At 46.3% G+C, this 19,957-nt stretch overlaps 1 protein-coding gene across 4 annotated transcripts; it reads right to left on the bottom strand.

Moving 5' to 3' along the window:
- Window positions 1-807: 807 nt before the first annotated feature.
- Window positions 808-9,640, bottom strand: LOC123181820 (diacylglycerol kinase 1). 4 transcript variants are annotated; one of them, XM_044594206.1, is made up of 8 exons: window positions 9,419-9,640; window positions 6,997-8,288; window positions 2,300-2,666; window positions 2,149-2,225; window positions 1,844-1,963; window positions 1,604-1,768; window positions 1,377-1,514; window positions 808-1,292 (listed from the first exon to the last, which is right to left on the bottom strand). In XM_044594206.1, the coding sequence occupies exons 2-8, from the start codon at window positions 8,143-8,145 to the stop codon at window positions 1,143-1,145; spliced, it is 2,166 nt and encodes a 721-aa protein (XP_044450141.1). In that variant the 5' UTR covers window positions 8,146-8,288; window positions 9,419-9,640; the 3' UTR covers window positions 808-1,142. The 4 variants fall into 4 exon arrangements, with proteins under 4 accessions (XP_044450141.1, XP_044450140.1, XP_044450142.1 ...); XM_044594205.1 differs by having other exon boundaries at window positions 9,388-9,627; XM_044594207.1 differs by having other exon boundaries at window positions 6,997-8,183; window positions 9,388-9,584.
- Window positions 9,641-19,957: the final 10,317 nt, after the last annotated feature.

Below are 19,957 nucleotides of genomic sequence, written 5' to 3'. Positions count from 1 at the left end.
CAAAATCAGCAATGCGCAGTGGCAACGCATATTCAATCAGGAATTCCGGATTAATAACGAAGGAGTAAATATACTCTACCGCGCGCTGTACAGCGACTCGTCCGCGCGAATGTCCATCAACCGTCGGATCTGAAATATCCACTCTCGCGCGCGACCTCCTCATCCTCTTCAGCGACCAGTCAGCGCTTCCCCCCGCCGTTCCCCACCGCGCGCGCCGCTTCCCCCTCTTCCCCGGTGGCCGCCGCTGCTTCCTCCGCCGCGGCCGTCCCTCGGCGCCCCGTTCCGTCGACGAACAAGCGTGGGCAAGATTTGGACTACTCTCAGTATAAGTTGCTGGGACACCCCGCGCGAGTGCAAGGGAGGGTTGAGAGGGTGGCCCGCTTTGTTGCCTCCTATCATGCAATTTGACGTGCCGAAGCGCATGATGAACTTCAAAAGGATCTAATCGAGGAGTGGTGGGCGTGGATTGGACGACAAAACGCATGACGTTGTATGTTTGTTGTACTGTTATTTGTTGTATTGGTCATGAACTATTTATTGTATTGAAGTTTCATTATTTGTTTGAGTTGTAATAATAATTGAACTGCATTTTATCGATTTATTTTGTGTGTATTTGATCTTCTTTGTTCCACATTTAAATACTATTTGTGCTGGGCGCGCACGCTCTATTTTGCCGCGCCTGCTGAAGCGGCGCTTTGGCGCGCTAAAAAATTTCAGCACCTGGTGAAGCAAAAGTGTGGTCCGGCGCGCAAAAGGGCTATTTCGGCGCTGTAAAAAAAAATTGCACGCCGCGCCGTAGCGCGTCTGTTAGAGATGCTCTAATTGTTTCAACGTGGGCAAATACTAGTATCAGACAAGAACATCATCTTCCTTTGCAAGCTTCAACACCCAGTGGTATTCCGTGACTGCACAAAGACCTACATCACGTATACACAACACAACAACCACACTGCACATATCCCTTTGCACATTCATCCAACAGCCTTCCTGCATGTCAAAAAAAAAAAACAGCCTGCCTCAAAAAAAAAAACAGCCTTCCTGGGTTTCATACCACCGTCGAGGACAAGATGCTCCCGCCGTTGCGGTTCAACCACAGCAAGCAATGCTCCGCGGCGTTCGCCTCCTGCAAACGCGGCGAGGATTTACGCGAGCCTTAGGGCCATTTCTTGTAGGAGGGCTCTCTTCTGCGACGCCGTGATCACTTGACTGGTCTCGGCATTTTCAAGCACGTCCGTGACGATCGCGGTGGCATGGCCAAGCGACGACTCGATTGCTCGCTTTAGCATGAAAGCCTGAACGACACGAGCACAGACGCAGAGTTAGAAAAAGCAGAGCACTTGCCAAATCATCATAGTCGCAGACTGGCAGTTCCGGACCTGTCCATGATGGGATATCTTCAGCGTGCACGAGTGCTGGACCCAAGGTTCCCCGTCCACCTGAACCGGGAAAGGAGCCGAGAACCGTAGCTTGATCAATTGGCCCTGAGCGATCCTCCGCGCACGAGAAAGACCAACCTGATAAAATCCAACTCTCTTGTTGTTTATCCATCCTCCAGCGTTTTGCTTATCCGACGAAAATGTTATACGCTAATGCTTTTGCTTACCTGAAGCGTCCCCAGGTGCCAAGTTCCACTGATGCTAACTACTTCAAGCATCTTGTCATGGATTGACTGTGGGTCAAAGTTGTCGAGATTCTCCTCCTCGTTTTGCCACAAGTCAACCCCTCCCATATAGCTTGGGATGTTCGCAATTAGGACGCCTTCTGAATCCTGAAACATTCACATGCATTAGCATGATAAATAGTGGTGGTACGTATAATAGTCGCAAGATTCATCTGGTTAAACCTCTGGTATATCAATCTCAGCTCCGTCAACCTCTAGCCTAACTTGCCAAGGTAGGTCTGCGAATGTCCTATCGATGATACTCTTCGCGCCTTCCCTTGCATACAGCACCTTGTTTAGGAACTGAAACACAGAAGAGAAATGCGTAACGAAAATGACCTTGTAAAATGAGAAGGGCTCAAGGCACACCGTTTGGTTTTGTTAAGATAATAGTACACCAATACGTTTAGACACCAAAAGATGACAATGTAAATATCCTGATCAGCGTTTTTCATGTATGAGACTGCTACATGTGGTAAAGAAACTACCTGACTGTAGAACTTGTCTGGATTTTCCTCGCGGAGATTATGAATGTCAAGTGCAACCTTCGCATCACAACCGATACCTGTCAGTCACCATGGAAAGATAAGTTCTGTGGATCAACTGCGCAGACAAAGCAAATATCCATACCTAACCTACCTAGATAATTATTCATGTACTTCACCAGAAGCACACTTTTTGCTTGCTTATCTTCTACTGTAACCTTCCATCTGTCTAGAATGGTGACTGCCGCATGCTCTATGTCATGCAGAACTGTGCAGAGGCCACCTTGCTTCTCAACAGAACCGAGACCGCCTCCCCATGATAAAACCCTTGAAAGATCATTGCCAGTACCAGCTGGAAGAATTGCAACAGGCGGAGGTGATGCATAATTTTGTCTATCTATTGCATCAAGAACCCAACCAACAGTACCGTCGCCACCACACACAAGTATTCTGAAATGTGGTACCTTTCGGAACAACAATAATCCTGCTTCTGGCCCTTGTGATGAACTCAACTCAAACACCTAAATAAAATAAATACATCACATTAGCCACAAAGGAAATGGCAACGATCTGAGCAAAAGTTTCTAAGGTGGGTTGTGTGATTAATATATGGCATCACAAATGTCCACAGTGGAGTGACCTTTCAATTGGTAAGCATAAATTCACAACTGGTAAATAAAGGAAAACAGCAGATCGATGACAATGTTCACTAATAAATGTGTTATGGCCGGTTTAGCTAGGCCCACCGGGCAATCTTAGCCCACAAGTTATCTTAGGTTAATTCTTATGCAAGTTATCTAGGTTATAAATATAGGCTGTAAGACTCTTTTTGGAATTAAGCAATAAGAATATTATTATCCCTATTGCCCGGCTCCCAAAGGAGCCGGAACCCTAGCCGCCTCTAACCCTAGCCGCCGCCATCTCCCTCCGAAGCGGCGGCGCCCAGCCGCCGGCGCGCCTGATCAATGCCCCGTCCCACTCCATCCTTCCCCTACAACCTCCGGAGCAGGTCCGGTAGGACCCCTGGTTCTACCAATTTGGTATCTAGAGACTCGGGTTCGATCATGTCGTCATCAACACCCACGCCGCCGCTGCCCATCATCACCACCGCCCCGATGACCACTGCCGGGTCCCCAACGCCGCCGGCCCCGATCACCTCCGCGCCGCCGACAACCTCCGTCTTCACGCCGGAGGAGATGACCAGCACCCTGCGGGACCTCGTGACGGCCGTCCAGGGCATCTCCCTGTACTTGGCCGGCCCGCACACCACCCCGCCGGCGGCGCCCCCCGCCTACAGCCACCCGGCGACGCACTGGCCGATCCAGAACGCGTCCCCCGCCGGCGGCGCCCCCCGCCTACAGCCACCCGGCGACGCACTGGCCGATCCAGAACGCGTCGGGCCCGAGCGGGACGCCCCTGCTGCCGTTCCAGGCGGGCTACACCGGCGGGCCCCCGCCGCTGCTGCACATGCCCTGGTACTCGGTACCCGCGGCGATCGTCGGGGCCCATCCGTCGCTCCAGCCGCCGCCCGCCCCAGCGCCGTCCCGCAGTGGTCGCACTGGCCCGCGCCGGTCCAGCTCCCACCGCCGCCGCCCAGCTCCGGACTGGGCCAGTCCACACCGGGAGGACTTCCGATCCAGCAGGTCCGGTTTCCGCCGTCACCGTCCCCGATCCCGGGCCTGGCTAACCGGGACGTCGCCACCGCCAGTTTACACAGAGGCCGGGGACCCACCGGTACCCACGCTGCAGTCTGGGGCCTCGTCCGGCTCCGCGGGGGCCTACGACAGCCTCCCCACCGTTGACCGGGCGCCGTCATCATCACTGCTCCGCCCCACCGAGCCGGTCGGCCATGGCGCGCCGACCCAGACGCCGCCACGGTTTGCCAAGATCGATTTCGCCACTTATGACGGCACAGAGGACCCCCTTAACTGGCTCAACCAGTGTGAGCAGTTTTTCCGTGGCCAGCGCACGCTCGCGTCGGAGCGCACTTGGCTGGCATCCTACCACCTCCGCGGTGCAGCCCAGACCTGGTACTACACCCTCGAGCAGGACGAGGGCAGCATGCCTCCTTGGGAGCGCTTCCGCAAGCTCTGCCTCCTTCGCTTTGGGCCTCCGGTTCGCGGGAGCCGCCTGGCGGAGCTCGGCCGCCTTCCCTTCACCTCCACGGTGCAGGATTACGCCGACCGTTTCCGGGCCCTGGCATGCCATGCGTCGGGTGTGACGGCGCAGCAGCGGGCCGACCTCTTTGTCGGTGGACTTCCGGATCACATCCGTGTTGGGGAACGTAGCAGAAATTCAAAATTTTCTACGCATCACCAAGATCAATCTATGGAGTTTACTAGCAACGAGAGGGAAGGAGTGCATCTACATACCCTTGTAGATCGCGAGCGGAAGCGTTCAAGACAACGGGGTTGATGGAGTCGTACTCGTCGTGATCCAAATCACCGATGATCCTAGCGCCGAACGGACGGCACCTCCGAGTTCAACACACGTACGGAGCAGCGACGTCTCCTCCTTCTTGATCCAGCAAGGGGGAGGAGAGGTTGATGGAGATCCAGCAGCACGACGGCGTGGTGGTGGAAGTAGCGGGATTCCAACAGGGCTTCGCCAAGCGCTGCGGGAGGAGGGAGATGTGTCACGGGAGGGAGAGGGAGGCGCCAGGGCTTAGGGTTTGCTGCCCTCCCTTCCCCCACTATATATAGGGCCAAGGGAGGGGGGGGGGCACAGCCTTGGCCCTTCCTCCAAGGAAGGGTGCGGCCACGGAGGAGTCCATCCTCCCCAGGAGGTGCCTTGCCCCTTTAGGACTCTCCCTTTATCTTATCTCTTGGCGCATGGGCCTCTTGGGGCTGGTTCCCTTGGCCCATATAGGCCAAGGCGCACACCCCACAGCCCATGTGGCCCCCCCGGGGCATGTGGACCCCTTGGTGGACCCCCGGACCCCTTTCGGCACTCCCGGTACAATACCGATAATGCGCGAAACCTTTCCGGCGACCAAAACAAGACTTCCCATATATAAATCTTTACCTCCGGACCATTCCGGAACTCCTCGTGACGTCCGGGATCTCATCCGGGACTCCGAACAACTTTCGGGTTACCGCATACTGATATCTCTACAACCCTAGCGTCACCGAACCTTAAGTGTGTAGACCCTACGGGTTCGGGAGACACGCAGACATGACCGAGACGACTCTCCAGTCAATAACCAACAGCGGGATCTGGATACCCATGTTGGCTCCCACATGCTCCTCGATGATCTCATCGGATGAACCACGATGTCGAGGATTCAATCAATCCCGTATACAATTCCTTTTGTCAATCGGTATGTTACTTGCCCGAGATTCGATCGTCGGTATCCCGATACCTTGTTCAATCTCGTTACCGGCAAGTCTCTTTACTCGTTCCGTAACACATCATCCCGTGATCAACTCCTTGGTCACATTGTGCACATTATGATGATGTCCTACCGAGTGGGCCCAGAGATACCTCTCCGTTTACACGGAGTGACAAATCCCAGTCTCGATTCGTGCCAACCCAACAGACACTTTCGGAGATACCTGTAGTGCACCTTTATAGCCACCCAGTTACGTTGTGACGTTTGGTACACCCAAAGCATTCCTACGGTACCCGGGAGTTGCACAATCTCATGGTCTAAGGAAATGATACTTGACATTAGAAAAGCTCTTAGCAAACGAACTACACGATCTTGTGCTAGGCTTAGGATTGGGTCTTGTCCATCACATCATTCTCCTAATGATGTGATCCCGTTATCAACGACATCCAATGTCCATGGTCAGGGAACCGTAACCATCTATTGATCAACGAGCTAGTCAACTAGAGGCTTACTAGGGACATGGTGTTGTCTATGTATCCACACATGTATCTAAGTTTCCTATCAATACAATTTTAGCATGGATAATAAACGATTATCATGAACAAGGAAATATAATAATAACCAATCTATTATTGCCTCTAGGGCATATTTCCAACAATCCGCGTGGACGTGGAGCTTCGGGGACCCCAGGATCTCCAGTCGGCCATGTACTACGCCCGCGCGTTCGAGCGCCGCGCGGTGGCAATCCAGCAGGAATCACCGTCCCCGACCGCTGGGTCGCTACCCGAGCCAGATTCCGCGCAGGGTCGGCCTGCGCAGGCTTCTGCGGCACCCCTCGCCGCGACCGCGGCGCGCCCGTTCCGCCGGCTCACCTCAGCCGAGCTACTTGAGCGTCGCCGCCAAGGGTTGTGCTTCAACTGCGACGAGCCCTACACGCCCGACCATGCCTGCCCGCGACTCTTCTACCTGGAGGTTGCAGACTACATTCCGAAGGACACCGTCGCCGCCGACCTGGCCGCCCCAGCTGTCGAGAAGGTGTTTGACGCTGGTTGATCGCCTCGAGGAGTTCCGCAAGCGCTTCCCCACCTTACAGCTCGAGGACGAGCTGTTTGTGCAGGCGGGGAGAAGTGTTATGGCCGGTTTAGCTAGGCCCACCGGGCAATCTTAGCCCACAAGTTATCTTAGGTTAATTCTTATGCAAGTTATCTTAGGTTAATTCTTATGCAAGTTATCTAGGTTATAAATATAGGCTGTAAGACTCTTTTTGGAATTAAGCAATAAGAATATTATTATCCCTATTGCCCGGCTCCCAGAGGAGCCGGAACCCTAGCCGCCTCTAACCCTAGCCGCCGCCGCCATCTCCCTCCGACGCGACGGCGCCCAGCCGCCGGGGCGCCCGATCAACGCCCCGTCCCACTCCATCCTTCCCCTACAACCTCCGGAGCAAGTCCGGTAGGACCCCTGGTTCTACCAAAATGACTATGCCATAAGTACAGATCTAGTGTGAGAAGTGTCATGACCTGCACTGGGTTCAAAAGGAAATGTAGCCGGTGCTTGAGAGAATCTCCATGCTGAGCTCCACTTCTCTTGTTGATAAATACTAGAAGAGGTCTGGCATCAGCAGGCAGGTCAGTCAACACATACTTGAGTTTGGCTCCTCCTGTGTCATCATTATGGAGTCTTCTCGGTTCTGATACGACCTCTTTACAATCACTCTCGCTACTATCATGTTCATTCTCAGCATGCCTCTGAACACTGCCAACATTTGATTTTAATTCCTTGGCCCTCTGATTAGAATATGGTGCGGTATCGCTTGATGAATCATCGTTGCTCTCACCAGCCATAGAGTCAGAAGACAATCTTTTATCATATTTCTGCCTTTTACCTCGGTTCCTAAGATGTCCCCGCACGGTGGACGCAAGCTCATTTGCACCTTGAGTTATAGAACTTAAAATCCCACCAGGCTTGTTCTTGGCCCCGACGTGAAGTGGGGAAAGAATTAGGCGTCTGAATGGACCGAGGTCGCAAACATCGCCTGTCTCAGTAGACATGCTTGAGTGGCAATCGACATGCACCAGCCGTTGGCACCACATGCAGCAATATATTGGACCTCCAAGAAAAGACCCATTGCATGGCTCCTCACAGTAGCTACAATACTGAGCTTCTTCAGGCTGGTCAGCTATATCGGTCCACAGCACGGTCCATTGATGGACTACATGCTTCCAACCCAGCAATGAGACACATTTGCAGTCCCTCTGAGAGTTTGAAGAGCAGATAGTGTGCGCAGCGGCACCACAAACATCACAGCGGTGAACCATGTTCTCTGATGTTATCACTGTCCCAAGGGGCTGAGCAGGTGTAATAGATTCTAGGCACACACAGCACCTCAGTCCTTTTGCACGAAGTAGAGATTCTGCAGACCATATATGTTCAGCAGTAGGGACCTTTTGATTTCTTTCGAAGTTTCTCCTTTTTGACCGGGCAATCACTTTCATCCAGCTTACACTGATCTTTCGCCTCCACAGCGAGAATAGGTACAAAAACATCAAAAGACTGACAATACCAACAGTGAGGTATGCAGCAATGGGGATCCAGAATTCTGATGGATTAGGAGATTCACTGTACAAACTGAACATAAACATGTCAAATTGTTCCTTCAACCAGTCCATTATTGATGCTGATGGCCCAATTGAATTAGAACCTTGAGCTGAGGACAGACATCATGACAAGAAACTGCATCACATCCTTGATTTGAGCGAAATTGTCAATCATTTAACCTTGCAAATGCTTAATAAACTCTCAAAAGTATGATCTGCAATCAGAACATAATTAATCTTTTTTTGCGGGTAATCAGAACATAATTAATCAACACACAGCAGAAAGATAACGCTAGAATCGGCCGACGCTTGCATTTTAGAACCATTAACATGTACAAATATCATGAAAGCAAAGTATGTGCAGACTCACAGGTTATTAGCTACACCGAGAAATATGCCCTGTGGGCAGAATACAAATTTATGAATGCAAACCTCAGTCTTACAAAAGAATGCTTTACAGTAAGACTAAGAGAACAATTTGACCACAAACGTTAAGGTATTTACAAATGCACGTCCATTGCAAGTGAAGCATATCGCAAGACACGTGTTATTCGGTTTCTATGTCAAGGGATCAGGAAAACATTCTTAGAAATAACATGAAACTTACCAAAATTGTGGAAAACACAAGTTGGTTATTTTGGTGTAACGTGTTTCGTGCTAGCTGTTAATTCTCTGTTTAATCAGTATTAGAAGTGCCGAGTGTGGAGTACAGATTGAAATTAAAAGTTCCAAAAAATGACCAAATCACCTTGTATCAGTGTAACAGGATTATTTCCTAGTTCCACTCTTTTAACTAATTATTAGTGCAACGTTTTTATTTATCTAAATAACTAACGTCTTTCTTTTCTTTGCAGAAATTGAGGAGAAAATTGGAAACTGCTGATCTTAGGCAGCAAGTAACACTTGTTGAGACCTATAGTGTCATTTTCAGCTAACTGATTCGACCTACTGATTAACTGATACTTTTCCAATAAACAAAGAACTGTGCTAAATTAAGAGTAATAAGATCAAGCATGCCCTGCACAAAAATGGAAAAAATGTTCAGCATATTTTTCTGAAAGGGGTAACTCCAAACGCTCGTCTCCTGGTCTTGGGTACAGGAAAGCTCTGTTCGTATTTTTGCATGAACTGGAGTCTGAAGGGAAGAAAGCAAATCGGGTGGGTTCGAACTTGTGATTAGAGGGAGAGGGGGGAAGCCTAAACTCTGATAAAATAGGTCCGCTGAAATAAAGTTAGGACGCCAACTCTGCACGAGATTTCCGCAAGAACTGAAAAAAAGAAGGGGAATCGATACCAAAGCCCGTATCAACTTACGCCATGAATCAGGCGAGAAGCTCCGACCCACCTTGCCCTCGAGCCGCCGCCACCGCCGCCGACGTACGAAACTCAGTACTTCACGACGTCTCCCCTCCGGACTCCATGGCGTGTTTCCTTGTCTCTCTCTCTCTCTCTGAAATCTGGCGTGTTTCCTTCTTTTCTTCTGTCCGCCAACTCGAGGAGACCAGCAAGGAACCGCAGATGAATAGAAAAGCGAAGAGAATCGGGCAGAGGGAAATGAGGCGGGTGCCGACACGTGTCGCTCCAGAAGGCCACGTATGCCGGACACGGCAACTCCATCGCGCGGGTCCTGTTCCACTGTGCGCCCTCAGCGCGCGATCGATAGGCATGTCGGCAGCCGAAAAAAATAATACGAGACCGGGGCTCTCTCTTTTCCCATCCGGTGAGGTGAGACCTCAATGCGAGGACGACACATGTTTTTTTTAACACGCATAAGTCATGTGTATCATGCATTAAAGAGGAAGAGGGAGAGAGGAAAGAGCTCCATTCACAGTGGCTTACATGCAAATTACACGAAGACACTCAGAGCTAGTTTGGTTGGAGTCCACACAAAAAATTGCCTGGCCTGGAGTCTGCCTGAGAGCAGGATGGAAGGTGTTTGGTTCGTGTCCTGCATAAAAAAATACTAGCCTGGTCTGGGTCTCCTGACATGCTCATTAGCCTGGCTACAACCCCAGGCATGGTCATTAGCCTGGACCAGGCATGGAGAATAGGACGCCTGGTGCTAGCCTGGGAAATAAACAATAGTTTTTCTGGTGGGCCAACAATCATTTATGGGCTTAAAGAAGATTGATTTGTATGCTAGGATGAGGACGTGAAGCAAACACATCATGCCCAGGCTGGCCTGGTCAGGCAACTTTTCTCGACTTCTTCGTGTCCACGCCAGGCAGCGTTTTTTCCCAGGCAACAAGTTGTGGACATAAACCAAACTAGCCCTCAATCCACCTAGATTTTACACGGGAAACTAGCTACTCGATGCCGCCCACCTAGCCAGGGACCCGAAGAAGAGCGACAGGTCGTCCTTCAAGAGTCCAGCAAGCATCCACAATCACGGAGTGAATCGACGACATCGCACCATCAAAGATCACCGCATTCCGGTGCTTCTAGAGCTCCCACATCACTGGTGACAAAATGGTATGTATGTCCTTAACCCTAAGGTTCGTCGCGCAACATGAGTTGCACAAGTCCACCAACTCCTGGTCCACTGTTGGCGTCCATCCAGGCTTCCCCAAAGCAGATGTGCCATACCGTTCGCGCCAGGATGCACGTAAGCAGGATATGATTTAGCGTCTCCTCGGTTTGGTCACAAAATGGGCACGCCGCTTGATGTGGTAGGCCGCGACGAGCCAGGCGGTCGGAAGTCCAACATCTATTTCTTCCCGCAAGCTAAGCGCAGAAACGACACTGCATTGGTGCCTTCGATTTCCATGCCACCTCCGCATACGGGGCCACTTGCAAGCCCCAGAACTTGTCTGCATAGGCCGAACGAGCAGAGTACAAGCCGTTTCCCTCCCAAGCCCAGGTGATTGAGTCTTCCAGCTTTGGTGATAACTGGATAGCCGTCGTTCTCTCCCTTAGGCCGAACACCTCCGCAAGGGAGGCATGGTTAATGTCCGGCCCGATATCCAAGGCCCAGGCCCCATTCTGGAGGGCCTCCAGCACCGTTTGAGTTGCTCGAACACCTTTACGCACACGATTGTAGAGATCCGGTGCGATTTCATGCACCCTCAAGCCCTGTGACACTATATTTATAATACCCTTAGGAGGGCCAGTTCAAACAGCATCAATTATGTTTGTAATAAGTTAGCCCCACAAGATTCTGCAAATTCTTTGCAAATCCATAAGATAGAAGATAAATAATGGTATTTGCACATCATGGGTTGCAAATTACAAATAACCAGTGCATGTGCAAGATAAACTCCCCCCACCAAATCATATAAGTTCTTGGATGGCCAAGTGAAATCTGATTACAACTAAGAAAAAATATCAATTGATGCAATGGGCATCAGATGAAACTTTCAATCCGTACAGCTGCCATGCTAGTTTGAAATCCATGGCACATGTAAGGGCTCCATTTAACATCACAGATTCCAAATAGAAGAAATTTTGCCAAGTTAGTTCTTTAGTCATCTCAAGAGCATAATCAGATCATCTGTTGCTCTTATAGTGAACCTTACATTACTTCCTTCATCAATCAGCTGGAAAAATTATATGTGCACAAATTATGTCAGCACAAGGAGAAGAATCACACTGAAGGCTGCATATTATCCGAAAGAACTTAGTTTGTGCTATATCTAGCAATGCCATGAAGCATATTTTACATTGTTGCTCATCCTCTCGAATGCTATTTCTAATTGCTTCATTTTTTTACAGAGAACTTGAAGAAACTATGGGTTTCCTTGTCACAAGAAGACACACTATTTTCATTGTATGACATACCCATCAGTTAGAGGACAATCTCTAATATACATAAAACATACCAAGATGGTCAAAGCAGAGAGTACCTTAGGTTTTTTTAGAGATATTACCTTAGGACATCTCCAACGACAAACCGTAAATTTCCTCCCGCATATGTCCGTGGACGGGGGACCAGTTCGCGGACACAGATGCGGGAGGACGCCATCCAACCGTAGCCTGTATATGTCCGCCAGCAAATTCAAATTCAAACGTACGCTGATCCGCACAACGCACCGGATCGCATCTCCGACCACAAACAAAAAGAGGCAAATATGCTTAGTTTTTATATGCCCGAATCCAAAAGAACATCAGTCCCGCAGTCCGTGCAATTCTGCCCTGTCGGACCGGCCATCCCAGCAAGCTGCTCCCCGATCAAGGAGGTGCCGTCGCCGCCACGTAGGCAGCCTCCGCGTCCGCCTCCGCCACGTCCTCATCTTCCGGCGCCGCCAACTCATCTTTCTACCACCCCAACATCCGGTAGCGGACGGATTGCATGATAATTCTAGCGTTGGCGTCCAAAGAGTCGATATTCAAGGTCAACATCTTGGCGTCCTCCGCATTGCCGACGATCTTCACCCTCTTTTCCTCGAGCGCGGCCTTCTTCACCTTGAGCGTCGCCTTCCTCTCTTTGAGCTTGATCTTCTTCTCTGTCGTCTCCATCAACTGCTTCAACCTCTCCACCTTCCTCTCCTCCTTGATGTCTGAGTGCGCCTCATGCATGCCTCATCCTTCTTTGCCAAGATCTCCCCGAACCTCTCCGTCAGCTTGGCCGCCACACCTTCTTGCTTCAACCTCTCCTCCTCCCACTTCTTGCCCGTAATTTTCTTCTAACCTTCTTCGATGGTTCTTGGGCTGGGTCGGTAGGGTCACCAGTTTCTTCCTCGTTGGCTTGGGCGGCGGTTTTGGCAATGAAAAGGTTCCACTTCGGTTGCCCATTCAACTTCAACCAACAATGCATGACGGTAAATGACTTCTTCTCCAATTTCTTGCACACCACACAAGCACAAGTAAGCTACAAAGTGAAACAATGCATATCCGTCTAGTGAGCAACAAAAACAATACATGTCCGGCAAGTGATGAACGAAACTAAAGCATATCCGGCTAGTGATCAACTTACTTGCTCGGTGATTTGTGCACCGCTAGGCCACCGTGCGGTGAGATGCTTCAAGTGCCCGCAATACTTGGAGACGGCCTCTTGGATGGTGTACCACCGATGGTTGAGGGAATTCCACTTACGGTTGCGGATCAACGCGTCGAAGTAGGGCGCGAAATGCTTGTGCTCATGGAACCATATGTGAATGTTCCTCGAAAAGGTTGTACCCTTTTGCTCCGTGCCATGGACAGGATCGAGGCTAGTAGCCAACCATGCATCGCACAATAGCTCATCCTCCGGCCACAGCGCCGTCTATACTATGGGCGCACCCGTCTGGCGGCGTCCACCACGGCCTCGCTGACCGCCTCGTCTGCCACGCCCTCCACGCCCATCGTCACCTGATACATCCATTTTGCATCATGTTTACCTACTGTTATTTATATTGTTTTTATGTATAATAATGCTTTTTGGAGTATTTCTAATGCCTTTTCTCTCATAATATGCAAGGTACACACAAAGAGGGAGAATACCGGCAACTGGAATTCTGGACCTGAAAAAGCTACGTTAGGCTACCTATTATGCACAACTCCAAATGAGCTGAAACTTTACGGGGAATTTTTATGGAATATATAAGAAATATTGGAGCCAATAAGTACCAGAGGGGACCCACTAGGTGGGCACAACCCACCTGGGCACACCAGGGAACCCAGGCGCACCCTGGTGGGTTGTGCCCTCCTCGGCCCACCTCCGGTTCCCCTCTTCTGGTATATAAGTCATTTTCACCTAGAAAAAGTAAGGAGAGGACTTTCGGGACGAAGCGCCGCCATCTCAAGGCGGAACTTGGGCAGGAGCACTTTTGCCCTCCGGTGGAGCGATTCCGTCAGGGGAACTTCCCTCCCGGAGGGGGAAATCATCGTCATCATCATCACCAACAACTCTCCCATCTTGGGGAGGGCAATCTCCATCAACATCTTCAACAACACCATCTCCTCTCAATCCCTAGTTCATCTCTTGTGTTCAACCTTTGTACTGGAACTATAGATTGGTACTTGTGGGTGACTAGTAGTGTTGATTACATATTGTAGTTGATTACTATATTGTTTATTTGGTGGAAGATTATATGTTCAGATCCATTATGCTATTTAATACCGCTTTGATCTTGAGCATGATTATTATTTGTGAGTAGTTACTTTTGTTCTTGAGGTCACGGGAGAAATCTTGTTGCAAGTAATCATGTGAATTTTTATATGTGTTCGATATTTTGATGGTATGTATGTTGTAATTCCCTTAGAGGTGTCATGTGAACGTCGACTACATGACCCTTCACCATATTTGGGCCTAAGAGAATGCATTGTGGAGTAGTTATTAGATGATGGGTTGTGAGAGTGACATAAGCTTAAACCCTAGTTTATGCGCTATTCCATAAGGGACTGATTTGGATCCAACAGTTTAATGTTGTGGTTAGAATTTATTCTTAATACTTTTCTCGTAGTTGCGGATGCTTGCGAGGGGGTTAATCATAAGTAGGAGGTTTGTTCAAGTAAGAACAGCACCTAAGCACCAGTCCACCCACATATCAAATTATCAAAGTAGCAAACACAAATCGAACCAACGTGATGAAAGTGACTAGATGAAATTCCCGTGTATCCTCAAGAACGCTTTGCTTATCATAAGAGACCGTTTTGGCCTGTCCTTTGCCTCAAAAGGATTGGGCTACCTTGCTGCACTTTTGTTACTATTACTGTTACTTGCTTGTTACAAATTATCTTGCTATCAAACTACTCGTTACTTATAATTTCAGTGCTTGCAGAGAATACCTTACTGAAAACCACTTGTCATTTCCTTATGCTCCTCGTTGGGTTCGACACTCTTACTTATCGAAAGGACTACGATTGATCCCATATACTCGTGGGTCATCAAGGCTCTTTTCTGGCGCCATTGCCGGGGAGTGAAGCGCTCTTGGTAAGTGGAAATTGGTAAGGAAAAATTATTACTACGTGCTGAAATTTACTGTCACTTGTTACTATGGAAAACTATCCTTTAAGGGGTTTGTTCGGGGTATCTTCACCTCGACCGGAACCACAATTAATTACCCCTCAACCTACTACACCTACTGAAAATATTGGTTATGAAATTCCTTCGGGTATGATAGAACAACTGCTAGCTAATCCTTATGCAGGAGATGGAACCGAACGTCCTGATATGCACTTGATATATGTGGAAGAAATTTATAGATTATTTAAGCTTGCAGGTTTACCCGGAGATGAAGCTAAGAAGAAGTTTTTCCCTTTATCTTTGAAGGAAAAACATTGACATGGTATAGGCTATGCAATGATATTGGATATTGGAATTGGAATCGATTGACATTGGAGTTTCACCAAAAAAATTATCCTATGCATCTAGTTCATCGTGATCAGAATTACATATATAATTTTTGGCCTCGTGAAGGATAAAGTATCGCTCTAGCTTGGGGGATGCTTAAGTAAATGTTATATTCATGCCCCAACCATGAGCTCCCAAGAGAAATTATCATTCCGAATTTTTATGCTCGGCTTTCTCATGATGATCGATCCATGCTCGATACTTCTTGCACTGGTTCCTTTATGAAGAAGACTATTGAATTCTGGTCGGATCTTTTAGAAAGAACTAAATGCAACTCTGAAGATTGGGAACTCGACGAAGGTAAAGAGTCAGGTATTAAGCTGAAGTATGATTGTGTTAAAAAATTTATGAATACCGATGCTTTTCAAAAGTTTAGCACTAAATATGGACTTGACTTTGAGATAGTAGCCTCCTTTCGTGAATCATTTGCTACTCATGTTGATCTCCCTAAGGAGAAGTGGTTCAAATATCACCCACCTATTAAAGAAGAATTTAAAGAATTGGTAATAGCTAAAGATGAAACTATTATCTATAATGTTGATCCAGTTGTTCCTACTGCTTATATTGAAAACCCACCATTCCCTGTTAGGATGAAGAAACATGCTAAAGTTTCAACTGTGGTCAATAAAATTTATATTAGAACACCTAAACCAGCTGAACAAATATAGGAGATCACTATTATCATGGTTTATGTGATTTAGGTGCTAGCGTGAGTGATATTCCTTTTACCTTATATTAAGAAATTATGAATGATATAGCACCCGCTGAGATAGAAGACATAGATGTTACTATTAAACTTGCTAATAGAGACACCATCACACCTCTTGGAAAATAAAATATCCTACAGATTTTCTTGTTCTTGGTTCCCCACAAGATGACTTTTGTCCCATTATTTTTGGTAGACCTTTCTTGAACACCGTTAATGCTAAAATAGATTATGAGAAACAAACTGTCGGTGTTAGTTTTGGTGATGAGTCTCATGAATTTAGTTTTTCTAAGTTTAGTACGAAGCATCATAAGAAATAATTGCCTAGTAAGGATGAAATAATTGGTCTTGCTTCTATTGTTGTACCTCCTACTGATCCACTAGAACAATATTTGCTAGACCATGAGAATGATATGCATATGCATGAAAGAAATGAAATAGATAAGATTTTCTTTGAACAATGTCCTCTGCTTAAACACAATTTGCCTATTGAAACTCTAGGAGGTCCTCCTCCACCTAAAGGTGATCCCGTGTTTGAATTAAAACAATTGCCAGACACTTTGAAATATGCTTATCTTGATGAGAACAAGATATATCCTGTTACTATTAGTGCTAACCTTTCAGAACATGAAGAAGAAAGATTATTAAAGGTTCTGAAGAAGCACCGAGCTGCTATTGGGTATACTCTTGATGATTTAAAGGGCATTAGTCCCACTCTCTGCCAGCACAAAATTAATATGGAACCTGATGCTAAACCCGTTGTTGATCACCAACGACGTTTAAATCCTAAAATGAAAGAAGTGGTAAGAACTGAAATATTGAAGCTTCTGGAAGCAGGTATAATCTATCCTATAGCTGATAGTAGATGGGTAAGTCATGTTCATTGTGTCCCTAAGGGACGTATTACTGTTGTTCCTAATGATAAGAATGAACTTATTCCACAAAGAATTGTCACTGGCAATAGAATGATAATTGATTTTAGAAAATTAAATAAAGCTACTAGAAAAGATCATTACCCTCTGCCTTTTATTGATCAAATGCTAGAAATATTATCAAAGCACACACATTTTTGTTTCCTTGATGGATATTCTGGTTTTTCTCAAATACCTGTCTCACAACCTGATCAAGAGAAAACCACCTTTGCTTGTCCTTTTGGAACTTATGATTATAGACGTATGACTTTTATGTAATGCACCTGCTACCTTTCAAAGATGTATGACTGCTATATTATCTAATTTTTTTGAAAAGATTGTTGAGGTTTTCATGGATGAGTTTTTCGTTTACGGAACTTCTTTTGATGATTGCTTAAGCAACCTTGATCAAGTTTTGCAGAGATGCGAGCAAACTAATCTTGTCTTGAATTGGGAGAAGTGCCACTTTATGGTTAATGAAGGTATTGTCTTGGGACATAAAATTTCTGAACGGGGTATTGAGGTGGATAAATCTAAAGTTGATGCAATTGAGAAAATGCCATGTACTAAAGATATCAAAGGTATTCGTGGTTTCCTTGGTCATGTTGGTTTCTATAGGAGGTTTATTAAAGACTTCTCTACAATTTCTAGGCCTCTTACAAATCTTTTACAAAAGGATGTTCCATTTGTTTTTGATGATGATTATGTAGAAGCCTTTGAAACACTTAAGAAAGCCTTGATTTCCGCACCTATTATTCAACCACCTGATTGGAACTTGCCGTTTGAAACCATGTGTGATGCTAGTGATTATGTTGTTGGTGCTATTCTAGGACAAAGAGTTGATAAGAAATTAAATGTTATTCATTATGCTAGTAAAACTCTAGACAGTGCTCAACGAAATTATGCTACTACTGAAAAAGAATTCTTAGCAGTGTTGTTTGCCTGTGATAAATTTGGATCTTACATTGTTGATTCTAAAGTAATTGTTCACACTGACCATGCTGCTATAAAATATCTTATGGAAAAGAAAGATGCTAAACCTAGACTTATTAGGTGGGTTCTCTTGCTGCAAGAATTTGACTTACATATCATTGATAGAAAGGGAGCTGAGAACCTCGTGGCTAATAACTTGTCTAGGCTAGAAAATATTCTTGATGACCCACAACCTATTAATGATAGTTTTCCTGATGAACAATTAGCTGCAATAAATGTTTCTCATAACACTCCTTGGTATGTTGACTATGCTAATTACATTGTTGCTAAATATATACCACCTAGCTTCACATACCAACAAAATAAAAAATTCTTCTATGATTTAAGACATTACTTTTGGGATGACCCACATCTTTATAAAGAAGGAGTAGATGGTATTATTAGATGTTGTGTACCTGAGCATGAACAGGGACAAATCCTACATAAATGTCACTCCGAAGCTTATGGAGGGCATCATGCGGGAGATAGAACTGCTCACAAGGTATTGCAATCTGGTTTTTATTAGCCTACTCACTTCAAGGATGCCCGTAAGTTTGTTTTATCTTGTGATGAATGTCAAAGAATTGGTAATATTGGTAAGCATCAGGAAATGCCTATGAATTATTCTCTTGCTGTTGAACCATTTGAATGTTTGGGGTTTTGATTTTATGGGACCTTTTCCTTCCTCTAATGGGTATACACATATTTTGGCTGCTGTTGATTATGTTACTAAGTGGGTAGAAGCTATTCCAACTAGTAGTGTTGATCACAACACCTCTATTAAAATGCTTAACGAAGTTAACTTCCCAAGGTTTGGAGTCCCTAGATATTTAATGACTGATGGTGGTTCACATTTTATTCATGGTGCTTTACGTAAAATGCTTGCTAAGTATGATGTTAACCATAGAATTGCATCACCTTATCATCCTCAGTCTAGTGGTCAAGTTGAACTTAGCAATAGAGAAATAAAATTAATTTTACAAAAGACTGTCAATAGGTCCTGAAAGAATCGGTCTACGAAATTAGATGATGCACTTTGGGCTTATAGAACATCATATAAAAATCCTATGGGTATGTCTCCTTATAAAATGGTTTATGAAAAAGCTTGTCATTTGCCTCTTGAGTTAGAACATAAAGCATATTGTGTAATTAAAGAACTCAACTATGATTTCAAACTTGCCGGTGAAAAGAGGTTATTTGATATTAGCTCACTAAATGAATGGAGAACCCAAGCTTATGAAAATGCCAAGTTATTTAAAGGAAAAGTTAAAAGATGGCATGATAAAATAATCCAAAAGCATGAGTTCAAAGTTGGAGAATATGTTCTTTTGTACAACTCTCGTTTCAGGTTCTTTGCAGGAAAACTCCTCACCAAATGGGAAGGACCCTATGTTATCGAGGAGGTTTATCAATCTGGAGCCATCAAAATAAATAATGCCGAGGGTACTAACCCGAAGGTTGTCAATGGGCAAAGAATAAAACATTATATTTCAGGTACGCCCATTAATGTTGAAAGCAATATTATCCAAACTATGACACCGGAAGAACACATAAAGGAAACCTTTCGGAACACTCCAGAATTGTGAACAAAGAGTAGGTACGTGATACGGTAAGGAAACGGACTCCGAAAAATCCGCAAAAATATTTTTTTATCAGTTTTGGAATATTTAAGAAAATTAGGAAAATAAGAAACTACCAGGAAGGTGATGATACGTCCATTTTGCATCATGCTTTTATATCGATATTTATTGCATTATAGGTTGTTATTACACATTATGTCACAATACTTATGCATATTCTCTCTTATTTTACAAGGTTTACATAAGGAGGGAGAATACCGACAGCTGGAATTCTGGGCTGGAAAAGGAGCAAATATTAGAGACCTATTCTGCACAACTCCAAAAGTCATGAAACTCCACGGAAGTTGTTTTTGGAAATAATGAAAAATACTGAGCGGAAGAAATACCAGAGGGGGCCCACACCCTGGCCACGAGGGTGGGGGGCGCGCCCTACCCCCCTAGGCGC

Source organism: Triticum aestivum, chromosome 1D, assembly GCF_018294505.1.
Source record: "Triticum aestivum cultivar Chinese Spring chromosome 1D, IWGSC CS RefSeq v2.1, whole genome shotgun sequence".
In the NCBI taxonomy this organism is placed as follows: Eukaryota; Viridiplantae; Streptophyta; class Magnoliopsida; order Poales; family Poaceae; genus Triticum; species Triticum aestivum.
Note: the sequence above shows the minus strand (reverse complement) of the source record. Positions and strands in the feature narration are given on the sequence as shown.

What these genes read in the sequence shown, in the direction of transcription:
- LOC123181820 (XM_044594206.1), bottom strand. Translation starts at nt 8,145, where the DNA reads ATGGACTGGTTGAAGGAACAATTTGACATGTTTATGTTCAGTTTGTAC. An exon ending in CAGACAAGTTCTACAGTCAG is followed by an intron (nt 1,964 to 2,148) that starts GTAGTTTCTTTA and finishes TCTGTGTTTCAG; the next exon opens with TTCCTAAACAAGGTGCTGTA. An exon ending in GGCACCTGGGGACGCTTCAG is followed by an intron (nt 1,515 to 1,603) that starts GTAAGCAAAAGC and finishes GGATTTTATCAG; the next exon opens with GTTGGTCTTTCTCGTGCGCG.